This window comes from Macaca thibetana, chromosome 10, assembly GCF_024542745.1.
Source record: "Macaca thibetana thibetana isolate TM-01 chromosome 10, ASM2454274v1, whole genome shotgun sequence".
NCBI lineage: Eukaryota > Metazoa > Chordata > Mammalia > Primates > Cercopithecidae > Macaca > Macaca thibetana.
In genome coordinates, this window is record NC_065587.1 from 89,891,742 (window position 1) to 89,909,474 (window position 17,733).

General features: G+C 41.8%; 1 protein-coding gene across 7 annotated transcripts in view; it reads left to right on the forward strand.

The window, feature by feature from the left end:
- The window catches only part of KIZ (kizuna centrosomal protein), a 120,501-nt gene that overhangs the window by 91,368 nt on the left and 11,400 nt on the right, over positions 1-17,733 (forward strand). For all 7 annotated transcript variants that reach the window (XM_050745440.1, XM_050745438.1, XM_050745434.1 and 4 more), the window contains 2 exons: positions 11,628-11,732; positions 15,283-15,379. In XM_050745440.1, the coding sequence (XP_050601397.1) occupies positions 11,628-11,732; positions 15,283-15,379 (202 nt within the window). The remainder of the gene's footprint in view (positions 1-11,627; positions 11,733-15,282; positions 15,380-17,733) is intronic.

Sequence of the window (17,733 nt, forward strand, 5' to 3'; positions counted from 1 at the left end):
GGGTAAGGAAATGTAGCAATTGGACTGGGGCTTTGGAACCAGCCTTCAGTGTCAGCTCTTTTACGCCTTGCTCTGTTTCTCTACCCTCTCTGAGTCTCTGTATTGGGAAAGCAGACATACTGCCCAATAGGATTGTCTTAAAGTTTAAATGAAATCATTTGTGAAAGTGCCAAGCAGATACTAGACACTCAGTTTTATCTGTGATATATAATAACATTCATGTGAACATTATTAGTGTTCTTGGTCTTCTGTGCTGGCCCCCACAAGCCCCAGCATTTCCAAACCAGCTATGAGGAGCCTCACAAAGCAAACTCAAAGAAGAACAGAAGTAGAGAGAATGGGGATGCAGCATCACAGAAAGTGCCATTGTGAGATGAGCCCCCGGAAGAGTGGACACTTTCAGTCTGTTCTTGTGGACCTGCATACCTTCCTTGAGTTGTGGTAGCCACTTGGAACCAAGACCCACACAAGTACAGTGCTGCTGCAATGCCTGCAAGACAGTGCTTCCCGGTAGTACTGCTACGTTAGTTTCTGCAAGAAATTGCCACTTGAGAACACAATTGAGATTCAAATCCAGAAGGATGGTTACCTTATCAAAAAGGAATCTCAAGAAGAGTTTGATGATACTTTTCCAACTTCCACTTAGTCCCATGAGAAAATCCATAGAGAAATATCCGAAATAGCTGCTGAAGTATTCCTGAAGATCTCATTGGTCAAGGCCCAGACATCTCTGCCTGGGGGGACCTGTGTGCCCTTAGTAACCCTTACTTGCTCACAGTGGAAGACGTTGCCGGGCACCTGATCACCAGGTGGCAGACCTCCCCTGATGTGTGTGCTGCCCCACAAGTATTGATGAGCTAATGCAGCATTTTCCAAAATGTGTTATTTGCAGTGCTCCACCCAGAAAATACATCAATTAATACATATTTTGTTGCCAAGCCCTGCATGATCCTTCTCTCTCTCTGCAGTATGCATAATGCATAGAAACATAGTGAAGGCTTGGAGAAGACTTTCAGCAAAGGAATTTTTAAAATTGTGATCCTAGAGTTTCAGATAACTTATCGTTTATTTGAAAATGGAATTTTTCCTGTTAACAGCCAACAGAATTAATGTTCTGTGGAACATGCTTTGTGAAACATACACACATATATGTGGAACACTTTTGAAAGCAGTGAGTCCAATGGGGGCACCAGTTTCCTCAATACACTAAAATTATCTTCAACATTTTTCTGTGGTTTCATTTTGTGGGAAGCTCTCTTGTACGTGAGATTGCTTTATAAGGAAACTGTGGGCTGCTTTAGTGTAACTACACCCAGATGTTATGACTGACAGCTGTTTGTTACAGCTGTTCCTTGAATTGATGAGAAGGTTACAGTAGTAACTTTAGGTGCCCAGAAGTGCTATTCTTCAGTGTGGGATCCTTCTGTGTGTCTTTATTTGCTTTTCAGCCATTTCAGAAGAAGTATAAGAGAAGTATAAGAGAAGACATGGCTGAGGTGAAATCTGGGAAGTCACGGGAGGTTGGGGGTGGGAAGCTGTGAAGTCATATCTTTATCAGAATGAGGGGGTCCTGGGGATGTTTAGCCTGAGAAGGGCACAGTAGTTTTTTAAATATTTGAGGAGCTGCCATATACCAGGCAGAATATTTATCGAGCTTAATTATAGAGCGTAGCTCAGTAACAAAACAACTTTCTAGCTCTTCATTTCAGCAAAACCAAGTTCAGTATCTTCCAGGTGTGAGTGCTTGAACCATGGCAGGAACCATGACTTTTTTTTTTTTTGAGACAGGGTCAGGGTCTTGCTCTGTCGCCCAGGCTGGAGTACATTGTTGTGCTCACAGCTTGTTGCAGCCTCTGTCTCCTGGGCTCAAGTGATCTTCCTTCCTCAGCCTCCCAAGTAGCTGGGACTACAGGCGTGTGTCACCATGCCTGGCTAATTTTTATATTTGTTATAGGATGGGGTTTCACCATGTTTCCCAGGCTGGTCTCAAACTCCCGAGCTCAAGCAGTCTGCCCGCTTTGGCCTTCCAAAGTTCTGGGATTGTAGGCATGAGCCACCTTGCCTGGCCCTGTGGCTCTCTAAAAGAGGCATCGTGGAAGGAATTATTGCCTCTGTGACCCCTGACATTCCTTCTAATGCCAAGGGACTGTGCTTCTTCCTCTGTGCTAATAGAATCCAGTGTGCCAGCATTCTCATCTCATTTCCCTTTCTCATTTGCTTATCACCCCAAAATGGAGGTCATCTTGGCTGAGGCTCCTCCTTAAAGAGTCTGCTGTCACTTTGAAGGCATCTGCTTTGTTAATCATTATTATGGAGCATGCGAGTTTTCTGTGTTTAGATTTACATACAAACCCTCCTGGGCACACACCGATGCCCCACCCACAAACACAGAGTCAGTATTCCATAGCCTGTATGATCTGTTGTTGTGAATATATTCTACCCCTTTTATTAGTCTAGTTGTTGTTCACTGAAGAATCCAGGTGGAAATCAAAGATGAATTTTTGTATCTATAAATGTATGGTTTTCTGTATATAATAAGTACTATATAATTAGATGTATTGATACAATATATATTATATATCATATAATTATATATAAAATCCTTAATTATATTAATTAATTAATACTTTTACATGGGCTGAATCCTGGGATACCAGGAACCACAAAAGATGGGATCCCTGCCCTCACTGAGCCTCCCTCATCTCTAACCTTCACAACAGTCTTATAGGGTAAACATTGTACTCACCCTGCAAGTGGTCAAAGAGAAACTTAGAAAGGTGTCCTGCTCAAGGCCATGTTGCTAGTGTGTTAGATCTTGAATTAAACTTAGACTTTGGGATTTGGGCCCTTGAACTCCTTCCGTTTCACTGCCCTGCCTCTTTTATTTATTTTATTATTTTATTTTATTTTTTTATTATTTATTTTTTTTTTTTTTTTTTTTTTTTTTTTTTGAGACAGGCTGGAGTTAATTCATTTGCAAGCTCCGCCTCCTGGGTTTACGCCATTCTCCTGCCTCAGCCTCCTGAGTAGCTGGGACTACAGGCGCCCGCCATTTAATTTTTTGTTTTGAGACAGAGTAGAGACGGGGTTTCACCGTGGTCTCGATCTCCTGACCTTGTGATCCGCCCTCCTCACCCAAAGGCTGGAGTGCAGTGGCACGATCTTTGAGACAGGCTCAGTGCAGTGGCACGATCTCGGCTCAGTGCAACCTCTGCCTCCCAGGTTCAAGCGATTCTCGTGCCACAGCCTCCTGAGTAGCTGGGATTACAGGCACGTTCCACCATGCCCGGCTAAATTTGTATTCTTAATAGAGACAGTTTTGCCCTGTTGGCCAGGCTGGTTTTGAATCCTAGCCTCAAGATATCCATCCACCTTGGCCTCCCAAAGTGCTGGGATTACAGGTGTGAGCCACCACGCCCGGCCTACCCTGCCTCTTTTATTTTACCAAAAAGACAACTGCATCAAGATGTCCGGATCAATTAAACATCAGTGTACATCATAACAGAAGATGGGCTTTGCAAAGCTGCTTCTGAGAGCAATGATAAACAAAGCTTGCCTTTCCTTTCACTTGGGTTAGGCCTGGAGAGGTGGGCAGCATGCAAGGATTTTCAAATGCAGCTCATCCCAAGAGGTAGGCCTTTTATAAAGTGGGGCAAACCTGAGCCCAGCTGGGCTGCTGGGAGGTCGGTTTCCCTGAAATACTTCCTGACCTAACATACAGGTTAGTTTGCCTGAAACACTCAGGCCATGAGCAAAGTGATGCTTATCTAGATTGGGAGAGAAAGTCTGCCTTTTGAACTACTTATATCCCCAAAGTGAAAATTTCCCACATTGACAATTTTGTTTGTATTCACACTAAATTTACCTTTCAGCATTAAGTGAGTTTTAATTTTAGCAGATGATGCAGCTATGCTAAATGTCATAAAAATACAGAACCTAGCACAGTATCTGGCACAAAGTGGGCACTTAATTTGTCAAATGAATAAAAATGGGGATATTAAGGAATTTTCTTAAATGCTTGTTGATTCAGGACAGAATACTATCTCTTTCAATCATTCATTCCACCAGTACTTTTCCCACCCCACGTGCCCATCCTGGCAAAACTAGTCTCCTTAAGCTCCATGTGAAAAGGGCTCTCAGCTTTTATCTCAAGAGGATTAAGCCTCTAAGAATGTCCATTCAGCCTGTCGTTCTTTTGACACCAATTCTCTTGGTCAAGCTGTGTTGAAAGTGGTTGCCTGACTGTGCCATTCCTCATGGATATTCTTTGGCAAGCTGAAATATGCAAGGTAATATTTCCTTGCATATTTCCTAAGACATCCATTTAGAATCTTTCCAGGAGGTCAGCTTAGATTTGGAGGGTGCCACTTGGAGTTCTAGGCAGTGCTTCCCAAAATGTGATTGCTTGAGTTTTACATCAATTCGGAAAAGGGCTGGAAAGATACAGTGGCTAGGTTGTCACTGGTGACTGGATTTATCCTGGGAGGAAAGACTGCAGTGATGACTTTGGGCTCCCAAAGCACAGTGGCATAACACCGCTACTACTGAGCTTTACCGAGAATGTGCTTCACCTGTCCTGCCCCAGAAGCACTTTCCTGACAAGAATCAGTCGAGACATGTTACCGGTTGTGCCTGGGACAGGAAACCCCCAGCTTGTGCCAAACCAGGGGAACCGCCATATGTTGCTGGATTGTCCATTGAAAGTCCACATGGCCCTGTCTCTGTGCCAGGGCTCAGCCTGCTGGGGCTTCACCCATGGAGCCTGCTCCCTGCTACTTGCCATAGCAAAACAGTCCTCATTATATTGCAGGACAGTGCTGTTTATTTAACCTGGTCATTAAAGGATGAAAGGTATCTTTCTGATGGATCTTCTGGACTGGATGCTTCTACCTTCAAGGAGATGAACTCATAAATGCCAGGAGAAATTCTCCCCAGTGGCTCATGGTAGAATCCCATGTAGAGTTTTAGAACATACCCATGCCCCAGCCACACCCTTGTGCAATTATTTCTGAACCTCTGCGAGTGGCACCCAGGCATAAGTACTTTGTAACACATCCAGGTAACTTCTTAGGTTTGAGAACTATGGAGCAGGCGTCTCAGTTCAAAAGAACCCTTATAGGTCCTGTTGTGAAGCACCCTTATTTTACACAGAAGGCTCTGAAAGACGAAATCGAGCTTTAAATATTTTAATAAAATCAGGGGTTGGAGTGTATTATTTTCCTAGGGCTGTTGTAACAAAGAATCACAAACTTAAAACAACAGAAATGCACTCTCTCACAGTTCTGAGAGCTAGAAGTCTGAAATCCAGGCATCAGCAGGGCCCTTGCCTCTGAAGGCACTAGCTGGTGGCTCCTGGCTTGTGGGAGTATAAGCCCCGTCTCTGCCTCTGTCTTCACTTGGCCTTCTCTTCTGTGTCTTTGTGTCTGCTGTTCTTAGAAGAACATCAGAACTGGGATTTAGGGCCCACGGTAAATGCAGAATGATTTCATCTCGGGAACCTTAACTAATATGTCTGTAAAGAACCTATTTCCAAATAAGGTCACATTCTGAGGTTCTGGGAGGACATGAGTTTGTCGGGTTGAGGGGAACAACACTATTCAACCAACTACAGGGAATGAGGATGGACTTCTTCATATTTTACATTTTTAGCATCCAGTTCATCTTCTATAGTAATTATTCCTGCACCTATCATAAATAATGGTAAAGATAATATTGCCATTTCTAATTTCTCTCATTAAATAAATCATTGCGTACAAAGGGCTAAAATATACTGTTTTTTAAAAAGCTATTTATATCAATAAAATACAGCTTTCTGACCAGGATTACTCAAGTTGAAAAGCTAAAGGTGTCATGAGGTTGAGAGTTGAAAATTCACCTCTCACGACTGAACAGTGTTAAATGGCAAGCAAAAGTGTTTCAGCTCATTTGGGGAATGTCAGTTAAAGGTCAGTTTCAAGCCTGGAATTTGTTTTCAGGTTTAATTGTTGAGTTGACCCATAGAAATTAGGACTATGACATAAATCTCTATTTTCTGAAGCAGTGCCAGACAACTCATGTGAATTAGGTGGGTCTCTTCTCATGCATCGGCCCTCTTCCGGAGAGTGCAGAGAGCAACCTTGACAATGGAATTTGCAGGCCCAGGTCTATACAGGTGGAGTGGAGTTGATTGCAGAAAGTCGGGACATGAAAAGTGATTCTGGTTATGGACCCAAACTTGTGTATCTTCCTGCCTTTAAAAAAAAAAATCCTTTTTTTTGTATTTTCAGAATTGCGAAAGCAGCCATATCCTATTTTCTCTCTCTCTCTCTCTCTCTTTTTTTTTTTTTTTCAGAGACAGAGTCTTGCTCTCTTACCCAGGCTGGAGTTCAGTGATGTGATCTCGGCTCACTGCAATCTCCACCTCCCAGGTTCAAGTGATTCTCGTGCCTCAACCTCCTGAGTAGCTGGGATTACAGGTGCCTGCCACTGTGCCCAGCTAATTTTTATATTTTTGTATTTATAGTAGAGACAGGGTTTCACCATCTTGGTCAGGCTGGTCTTAAACTCCTGACCTCAAGTGATCCACCCATCTCAGCCTCCGAAAGTGCTGGGATTACAGGTGTGAGCCACTGTGCCCGGCCCTATTTCCTTATTATTTATTTATTTTTTTTGAGATGGAGTTTCATTCTTGTTGCCCAGGCTAGAGTGCAATGGCACGATCTTGGCTCACCGCAACCTCCGCCTCCCGGGTTCAAGCTTTTCTGCTGCCTCAGCCTGCCAAGTAGCTGGGACTACAGACATGTGCCACCATGCAATGGTGTAGTTACAGTTTCTCCATTTTGGTCAGGCTGGTCTCGAACTCCCGACCTCAAGTGATCCACCTGCCTCAGCCTCCCTAAGTGCTGGGATTACAGGCGTGAGCCACCCCGCCCGGCCCTTATTTTTATTTAAGTAGATTACTAGGCAAATGATTTCTGGATTCTCAGTGTTAATATTTATCTTTTGAAGTAACTTAAGAAACATATCTCACAATTTTTATTTTATTTTGCAAAAATGACCGAGTTTGCAGTGTCAGCAACACACGTAGTACAATTTGAAAAAACATGTAGGTGTAGAAATATGTGAAAAGTAACAATACTGAGAAACTCAGTGGACAGAGAATATTTTTCAGATTTTGTTTTAACTTCATATAGAAATAGCAATTATCCTTCCTTACTCAAACATGCCCAGTTCTCTGTCAGTTCAAGGTCGGTTTTTTAGCCGTAGTGATAGTATTGTTTGCATCTCCCTTTGTTATTTTTTCTCCGAGCCCAACTCTTTTTTTCATTAAGGATTTCTGCAAAAGCAATGGGCAGATTCCCTGCCTCCAAGACACCCCTTAGAGACTGGTGAACCATGTGTTTGTCTGGCTCTTGTAATGGGGTGTTAAAAGCACTTGTTCATCAGATATTTTCTTTTTATTTGTAGATTTAGAAGTATTTTAGCAGGTGTACATTTGCATATAAAAGAGGAAAACAGATAAGAAGTTGAGGCTTTTTCTTTCTCCTCTCCTCAGCATCATCTCTCTCCCACCTCTTTATTCAGCATGTTTTCACTTTCTTTCTGTAGCTGTTTCTATTTTCCAGACACAAAACGCATATAAAAAAGAAAAAAAAAAAAAACAGTCTCAGCGATCCTTCAGCACTTTGCAGAAAGATAGATGATTGGGTTCAGGCAGCTTATGTAACAAAGTAAGGGAAAATACATTTATCTCATGTCATCAGTCAAGAGTTAATAGACAAGGATAGATTTTCACCTTCTGGAGCTGTAGACTGCATGGGATGCCCCTCCTTGCCTTGCCTTACATTTTGAACTACTATATTTTCTACTTTTGAAACTAAGTCTTGACACAGATTTGAACATATAATCAATGCTTGAACAAAGATTCAGAACTGAAAGCTTGAGCATGCGTGTTTGTTTCTGTGTGTATCAGAACATTCCATCTGAAAATGATTGTATTCTTTAGAAATGTTTGTCTAATTAAACATTTTCACTACTCAGTATTTTCTGAGAGTTTAACTTTACTAATGGGAGGAAGTGTTTCCCTGGATTTCTAAGTCAGGCTAGAAAGTGAAACCATTAAAGCAAACACCCAATCCTCAAATTTTCAGACTTACAGTTTACTTGCAGCTGAGAAAACAAAAATCTTTTTCCCTTGGAAATATATTGACTTTGTCCCTACCTTGTTTGTAACAGACTAACTTGAACTTCTTGATTCGTTACTTTTGCTCCTTTATTTGTTCATTCATTTAATAACTATAAATTTGCAGAGCAGCAACAAAATGGAGCTTTTAACTGCTTGGTTCATCACTGTGTTTCTTCTAAAAAATCCTGGGCCTGAATTACCACAAACCTCACATCCATAGCTTTACACTCTTGCTTCATGAAACTAGCGTCCCGGCCAAGTCTTCTGGGCTGTTTCAGGAGGATGTCTGATTTGTTTGAGAACTCCTAAAAAAAAATACACTCTTGCCTCCAGGGTCTGAAACCTGGTCTATTTGATACAGACAGCCCCTTAAAAGTCTTCATACAGCTGATGCATCCTCCCTGGATAACATGTTCCAACAACCCTTTCAACAAGAAAGCTTTTCCTGATATCTAGCTTGTATTATTTGGCTGCAGTTTTTCCCTAAGTGTTCTTGTACCACTTTCAGTGAACACAAAAAGTTGCTCACTACCATCTAGTTTCGAGGCTACAAATATGTTCTGTTTTGTCTGTGCAGTGTTTTATTTTTAAAAAGAAGAAAGAAAAGGCAGAAGTCTGGCAAGACCAGGCCCACCTTCCCACCAGGCAGCAATTGGCTGGAGCCAAGGAGCAGCTGTGCTCTATGGACAAGTCATGTGCCTCCTTGCCTGCTACAGGGCAGGCGCTTCCTGCTGTTCCTGCCTGGCCATAGTCACTTCTTGGAGGTACTTGCTTGGCCCCAGAGGCATCTGCATCCGCAATGCCCATCCTGTCCAGTCTGTTTGCAATACCTGAACTTTCCTTCCCTACTCCGACCTTGTTCTATGCAGACTATGTATCCTTTAACCACTTCTAATTTGTTTTAACCAACCCTTATTAATTTTGTTTTTCCTATGTAGATCATCTCTCAGACTTTCATAAATAGTTTTGTGCAACAATTCTGACTAAATAGGGGGGTGATGCATAGGGAGAGCGACTCCAGCTCTGGTGCATCTGATCCTCGGTTGGGCGGCAACAGTGCTAGGCTCTCTGCCCTCTCCTGCTTTGACATCTGTGGTCCTGCCTCAGTGAGTGTCATTCCTCTAGGTGAATGCACTTCATCTTTGTACCTTTTAAACTTCACTTTGCCTTTAAACCATTGGAGAGAGTGCGCACTGGGATTGGGGGTGAGACATGTGCCCAGCAGTCCTCAGCCTGATCTTGCCAGTCCTTTATGACTCAGGTCAGGGCAGCTGCATCCCAAATAAAAACTGCCCAGGTGGGCTTCGGTGACTCTGCTTGGAGAAGGGCCACAGAGGCTTAAGGATGAAACACCAGTGAGGTGATTGGGAAGTGGTGGGCTCTGGTTGAATGGAGCAGGAGAGTGAGCCATCTCAGGATGGGTGGTTAGCCAAAAGCTCCTGAGCTCGCACTCTTCAGGAAGGAAGGGAGGGGGACCAGATGGAAAGTGTGGAGCATAGAAAGGGCTCGTCTTTTCCAGAGTATCAGAATGGTGCCTTGTTGCTAGAAGTGATTTCACTTCACATTGGCAGTTTCCTCCCTTGCTAACCTCAAACCAGTAATACTATCAGCCTTTCTTCTGTTTGGGCAGAATGCTTAATCGCCCCCAAATATGAAATTACCTCAGGACTACTAGCTTGATACTTCTCACAGAAATCCCCTTCTGATTGCCAGTGACACGTTTTCCTGGTTTCTGAGAAGCAGGAGCGCCGTCTCACTGGAGTCAAGTGATTTGCCTTCCGACAATGGAGAAATGAATTTGCAGTGCACAGCTCCAGCTTCCAGTGGCCAGGAGGCTTTGTTTATCAAGAAGCTGCTCCTTTTTTTTTTAAAGTTCCCATCTTTGCTCTCTTTTCCTTGACGAAATAAGTTTAATTGAATGTAGAAATAACATGGGGTCATTAAGATCTGGAGTTGTATCCTGAAAAACTTTTTGGGTGATTTTTATAAAATAAAAACAAAACAGGGCATTTTTACCTCTTTTACACTGATTTCTTACCTTTAGAAATTCAGACACTCTGTCTTTGATTTTATTAATATTGTCCCTCTTTCACAGTTACCTTACAGTGTATTTGAAGTAACACGGATATTAGGATTAGCCGAAGGGCATCACGGCACCATCCCATTGGAGCCATCCTAGGACAGTGCGACCAGCCTCACCAGGAAACACTTTCACCCCAGCCCCCCCCCCGCCCCCCACACACACACATTACACAAAACAGCACTTTCCCCTCTGTATGCACTGTTTCTGACGTTTTCTTTATTAGATTTTTCAAAATACTGGTTTCAATGACCTAAACTGATTTCACAATCCAGCAATGTTAAAAAAGTGTTGCCTTAGAATTTATTATCTTCAGAGCAAAGAATCCCTGATCTGTATGTATTTTAATTATATAGTATTTAATATTCCAAAGTATAATGTTCATTTTAAGTACTCATTTTTATCTTGACTGATTTTCAGTAGGGCAAGGTAAGTTGTATTTTTATTCTTCAGTGTGATGGTAGTTTTAATCCAGTAATAGGGTCTCATGGTTAAGTCCTTAAATGAAGCCAGCGAAAGCAGGAATCCAACCTGTTGCCAGCCCCTGGCATTGACAGTGGGACTCCTTTTGTGTTACGTTGAAGATGTAGACATGGATGCTGTTTTGTTATGTTTGTGCTGAAACTCTGATTCTTCATCCTGCATTTCATCTGGGTGCTCTTGAAATTTAGAGTAATGGGGAAGGTTGTGTCACTCAGGTTCTTTATGTATTTTTGTTTACTGTTTTTCCCAACAGTCTTCCCCAATTTCACTTATAGCAGATGCCATTAGAAGCACTGCATGGCCAAGAGCATCCTATGAACATGAGCATGTGCAGGCTGCCGCTGATCCCTGTGGACGCCTGGCTTTGCTCTCTGCAAACCCGTTCTCGCTCCTTCCCCGTGGCAAGACTTGGTTAGATTTCCTCAGCTGTGGGACTCTGAACTCATCCAGCTGTCACCACCCTTCCTGACCCTCTCCCCATTCCCCCAGCCCTCTCCCAGAGCCCCTGCACTTGAGTGTGAGAGCCCAAGAGCCAGAGCAAAGAGAGTTTCTGAGTGACCTGGCAACCTAGGAAGGCTTGCTTTCTTTTCTGGTTCATTCTGGTTCTTTCCTCTACAAGGCCCAGAGGAAGTGAAACTGTTTTACTGTGATGGTGAACCTATCCACAGACCCACAGACTAGAATTTGGCTGCCTCAAATAAACTCATACAACTTGTCTTTGAGTCTTGAAACCTGGTTTCAACTAAATTGTTTTTATTTTTAGAATGTCTAAAACGTGACAGTTCAAAAAATAATAATTTGCATGCATTTGAGAAGTGTTCATCTCATAGGAAGAATTTTAAAAGCTGCTTTCTGGGCAGTAAAAAATGTGGTATTTCTGTGTTTTTCTTTAATCAATAGAAACAGAAGCCTACCAGTTGCTGAAGAAGGCTACCCTTCAGGATAATACAAATCAAACTGAAAACAGGTTTCAAAAGGCAGATGCTTCTGTGTCACACTTGTCAGGTAAGTAAGAGCAGATGGCAGTGTCCAGGGGCCCAAAGTGGCGGGCAGGGCTGTGTTCAGGGAAGGGTGGTTATTCTTTTTGAAGGTTTCTGGAGTTTGCTCTGTAACGAGCTGTCACCAGGACAGAATGAGCTAGTACTTTTTTTATCCTTGGCAAACGGACATGTGGAAAAGCCCTTTTGTTGTGTCCTAGACATGTGCTGGCCAGCACGGCAGTGGCCCTCCCAGGCCCTGGATTCTGCCAAGCATGTCATGATAGTGACTTGTCATCAGTGACCCTGGGAAGACACACCCAAATTCCTTCTCTTCCCCACGACTACTAGTGTCTTTGTCATTCAATGGGCAGTGTTGTACTGGGCTGCTTTCCCTCACCAGAATGTTGGGGGATTTTTAGTTACTTTACTGAAAGGATTATAAATCCCAGGAATGCTAAATTTTATTTATTTGTTTGTTTGTTTATTTATTATTTTTGAGACAGGGTCTTGCTCTGTCTCCCAGGCTGGAGTACAGTGGCATGATGGCTTACTGAAGCCTCAACCTACCAGTCTCAAGCAATCTTCCCACCTCAGCCTCCCAAGTAGCTGAGACTACAGGTGCACACCACCAGGCTCAGCTAATTTTTGTATTTTTTTGTAGAGAGAGGGTTTTGCCATGTTGCTCAGGCTGGTTTCAAACTCCTGGACTCAAGCTATCCACCTGCCTTGGTCTCTCGAAGAGTTGGGATTACAGGTGTGAGCCACCATGCGCAGTCAGGAAAGCTAAATTTTAAGCTTAGTTATAGTTCCTTCAATCTAGGATTTTGTTTTAATTGTAATTTTGTTTTTTTGTGCTTTGTTATTGTACATCTATTATTTCCAGTGGTTTTCCTTTCATTACACCAGTTTTTAAAGCATAAGTTACCTCACTTTCCTTTGTGAGAGTAAATGGATTAATACAGAAGGAAATCCACATTGACTTTCTTAGCCACCATGCCATAATTTCACCTAGCAGAATGAACAGTGATTTCTAAATAGCATGTAATTCCCAGTCCATATTCAGATTTCCTGGTTATCTCAAGGATGTCTTCTTCAGCCAGGCACAGTGGCTCATGCCTGTAATCCCAGCATTTTGGGAGGCTATGGTGAGAGAGGTGCTTGAGGCCAGGAGTCCCAAGACCAGCCTGGGCAATATAGCAAGACACTGTTTTTACAAAAAATTTAAAAATTAACACACGTTTTAGCATGTTCCTATACTACTAGCTACTTAAGAGGCTAATAAGGCAAGAGGATCACTTGAGCCCAGAAGTTTGAGGCTGCAGCAAGCTATGATCACACCACTGCACTGGGCAACAGAGCAAGACTCTATCTAAAAAATAAACAAAAAATGTCTTTTTCAGACAGATATTTTTGAGGGACATACTTACGGTCCATCAGACTTAGCTGTATTTGGAGAGCTATTTCCTAGATAATATTAGTGGTTAAAGTCAGTTGCGGCAAAATTCAGTTATTTTGGTGGTTTTGAGGATTTGGTGAGCCACTACATGTTAAGTGCCCAGCACAGTGCCTGACAGTGAAAAGCCCCCTAGGAGAGCCAGCCATTGTGGTGGTAGGGGTGATTTGAACATAAGACATTGTAGTTTATTGAGTTATAAAACAGGGCCTCTGTCCTGATGGAGATTGTCATCACTTGCAAACTCTTAACTGTTTGCTTTCCATGACCTTCTTCACATTTGAGTCATGGAATTTGAATCCAGAGGGATATTAGAAAGAATGTATTCAACACTCCTATTTTACAAATGAGTCCCCAGGAGAGTAACACCTTGCTCAGAGCCTTTCAGCTAGATAAATGACACACATACTTTGGAAAGTGACTCCACACATCTGTTTCTGGTAAGTGTTATTTTCAGTAGTTAATTGGACAAGTGCAAAAGATAAGTAAATTTGGCTGGGCACTGTGGCTCACACCTGTAATCCCAGCACTTTGGGAGGCCAAGGCAGGCGGATCACCTGAGGTCATGAGTTTAAGACCAGCCTGGCCAATATGATGAAACCCTGTCTCTACTAAAAATACAAAAATTAGCTAGACATGGTGACAGGTGCTTCAGCTACTCAGGAGGCTGAGGTAGGAGAATGGCTTGAACCCAGGAGGCAGAGGTTGCAGTGAGCTAAGGTCACACCACTGCACTCCAGCCTGGGTGACAGAGCTAGACCCTGTCTCAAAAAACAAACAAAAAAAAGATGAGTAAATTTGACATATAAGTTGTAATCCCTTGGATGTGTATCTGAAATTATGGATTATGGTACTATTAATAACCTAGTACTTAATGCATTTTTATTAATTTGTTCATAAATGAAATGACACTCTAGGTTATATAGTCAGGCACCCCTAAATTCATTTCCCTTGCCCCATACTCAAAGGGCTCCTGCCTGTGTTTGCTGTCACTGTCATTGTAGTCAGATCCTTTGGCTGTGTGTTATGTTTTACCCTTACTCTCATTCTGATCCTAAGGACTTATCTGAGTCCCAGAGAAAAACAGAAAGTGGACTGGAGGGTATAGGGCAGCTTCACAGTGTTGTTAGAAGTAGCAGGGATGGGAGGTGGTGGTGCACTCTGCGCTCAAGGAGCCCACCCCAAATCTAATGAAGAAGCAGTGCATGTTTCACTTACTTCTGAGTCTGTGGACCTGTCCTGAGGAAAGCTTCTTAAATAAACCTTGAGCCTTAGTTTTCATGTCTGAAAAAACCTCCTCCTGGTAAGCATGTGGACACCCTCTTTGGACTGAATGTGGACACATTTTTAAAATAATCACTTTGCTGCAGAGTGTACATGCAAGCAGGCAGATTCCAGGTTAGAAACTCAGCAAATGCTTTCTGCAGAGATGCCCATGCATGCTGTGTCTCTGATTGTGACTGCCAATTAAGAAGCAGACCTGTAGCAGAAACATCCAAGGCTGAGAACTCCCAGAAGGCAAAGGTCAGGGGTTGCCCTGCAAACTGGGGGCATTGTGGGAATATCCAAGTCTCTGGCTCCAGAGAAAGAGGTGGAGTGTGCATCCTCCTCCTCAACCTTTAGAGGCTGGTAAAGAGTGGCCTTGATGATTTTCAGTGGAGATTCTTTCTCCTCTATGGGATGGAAAATAGAGGATTTTACAGAGGGGCTTAAGAGTGGATAAGGTGGGTAACTGTTATCCACAGGTCTCAATTATTTCTGAGCCCTGGTTTGCTACCCGTGTGTTATAACAATGGGAATTATCCAGTGCTTTGTGACACAGTAGAGATCCATATGCCTACATGTGCATCTTGGTCATTTAAAATTGAACTCTTTGGATGATTTCAGTTTTCACTTTTTGTGGCTACTGTTTAGGTATCACAGGAAAGCGCCCCACTCCCTTTCAACGTTCTACCAGCATTTCATTCTCTGCCTCAGAAGCTCCCTTGCCTTCTGTGGCTTGAACAGATTCTTCCTCTGCTGGCGTTTGTTTCACCAAACTTACTGTGAGGCCACTTTATTCATTTTGTCCCGTGGCTGCATGACAGCTAACCCTCACTCTCCATGTTTACGCTTATCGCAGGTTTGAATATTGGCAGCGGTGCATTCGAGACAAAGACGGCTAACAAAATTGCGTCGGAAGCTAGTTTTTCATCTAGTGAAGGAAGTCCTTTGTCAAGGTAAAGTTGTGAAAGCCTTTCTGAATAGCAGCAACAAGATGAGAAATGTCACAATGCAATGAATTAAACTCTAGCTGCATATTATTTTGTTGTGTGACTTGGAGGGTTATGGTTTGGGTTTTTGTTTATCTAAAATAACAGTTGAAACTTTAGTCTACCTTTGAAAATATTTGCACCAGAGCCAAGTATTGTTTTGCAGCTGTTGTTTCCTTGGTTTAAGACTCAATTGACACCTCAGTGAACCACAAATTAGCGTCTACAGCTGCTCGCAGTAGGACTGCTTAGAGACCACACAATGGAGGTTGTCAGAAAAAAGGGCAGAGAGAAAACATCAGGCCTTAAAAGAAATAAAGTGGCATGTTTCTTCTTTTTGTGATGGCTAATATATAAACTAGTAATTGCTGGATATTCATTTTTATTTTTCTCTTTTTTTTAAACCAAGTATTTAGGCTAGATTATTCTTTCCTTTTTAATACTTTCTTGCTTATTTTCCATAAAGAACAAAATTTATCTCTTCACATTTGTCAAACTGTAGCACTCACTTCTTGTAAGTTTTTTGACCAGTGCTAAGAGAGTTGTGTGCCGAATTTGTCATTAACATAAAATACTAATCACAGTAGCTTCAGGTCACTTAGAATTTATAGATGGGAATATCAGCCGTCATCTGATGAAATACCTTGCTCTTTTGCTTTGAGCTAAATATTGTTTAAAATGGCATAGCAACTTTCCTTTTGGAACAGCATTGCTCAGTAAAAAGATGTCCTTCAGATGATTATATTACATTTGAATTAACTGCTTGTTTGTGATGAAATTTTAGAACAGGAACTTTACATTTCTAGTATAACATACAATGTTCCATAAGAGAAAATGATTTGAGCCAGGAATGTCGAATTTTTTAAATAAAAAAATCCTATTTTTATTCATATTTTATAAAACAATACAGTGTTTTTAGAACCTGGAGTATATATTAAAATGAGACTGAATTTCTAAAATTATGGGTTTTAGAAACTTGACAAGTTCAGTTTTAGGGAGATAACTCATTTAATTATCAGAAGTTATTATTTTTAATGCCTGAGTTTTCATCCGTATTTTTGAAGGAAATGGGAGGTAAATAGGACAGGAAGAGTGTTAAAAGTATTATGTTATTACGATTATATTATAAATTCAAGTTCTAGGTCTCCTAAAAGAAATTTTAAAAGACAGTAAATTCTACAGATAGTTTTCAGGGCCGAATGTTACCATTTGGCTTAATAATATATAGAGGCACTAAAAAACCCAGTTCTTCCTAAACAGTCTTTACATAGGTTCTTTGGGAAATGTTTAAAGACATTGAGAAAGCAATTGGATTTTGTAGAACATTTCTCAGCCTAATAATTTCACATCTTGTCTATATTTCACTAAACTAAAATCAAACTTTTTTCCTCCTTCAAATTGAGGCAGAGGCCTTTTGTTATTAGTATTTCTGTATGAAATGAATTTCCTAATAAATTACAAGTAATCTCATCATCCGCTTTAAGAAAACAAGCAAAAGAGAAAAAAAAAAAAAAAAAAAAACACACACACACACACACACACACACACACACACACAAAAAGGCCTTCAAGGAACTCTTGGTTCTAGGCACTTGATAATAATCCAGTGATGAAAAGGTCTGGGCCCAGAGTGCGTAGGCTTGGCGTGCTGTTTGTCACAGTTTGGTTCTTGTGCTGGGTTTGGTGTTGTTAATACGCCACCCTGGGCTTTGGAGAGCTCCAGTTTTGCTGTTTGTGCTGGATTCACTGAAATTTCTTAGAGGCTTACATTTAAGGATCCCACTTACTGCAGTCACTCCTTGTGCTTTATTGCTTTTACAAGTGGTCTCGAAACCCGGTACTTGAGAATAAACATAACAGTGCAGTGCTGCTGTAGCACTTTTAAAATTCTTCTTTGCTCTATTTTGTCAGTGAGCTGATGAGCAACCTCAGAAAAAAAAAAAAAAAAAAAAAAAAACCGCTGGACCTAAAAAAAAAAAAAAATGGCTTCCTCTGATGTCCTAGAGACAATAATTATGATGTGCTAGTTAAGCCCAAACTACAGCTGAGGGATTTTACTTTAAAGCAGCGGCTTGGGCGCAAAAATGCATTTATAGCTCTTTGTCTGCACCTCATTATGTGTGGGCCTGATTCATTAAGTAATTGGTTTGCAGTTGTTTACATGAGTATTAAGGCCTTCTTTTCAGCCGCCTTTGAGAGATACATTGTGCAAATGTTGCCTGTGATGAATGCAGAATGAGGGCCAGAGGGTCTGTCCTATTGGCTAAACAGTGCACTCCTGTTGAAAAGCCAGAGAAAGGGATTGGGTGCTGCTTTGCATAG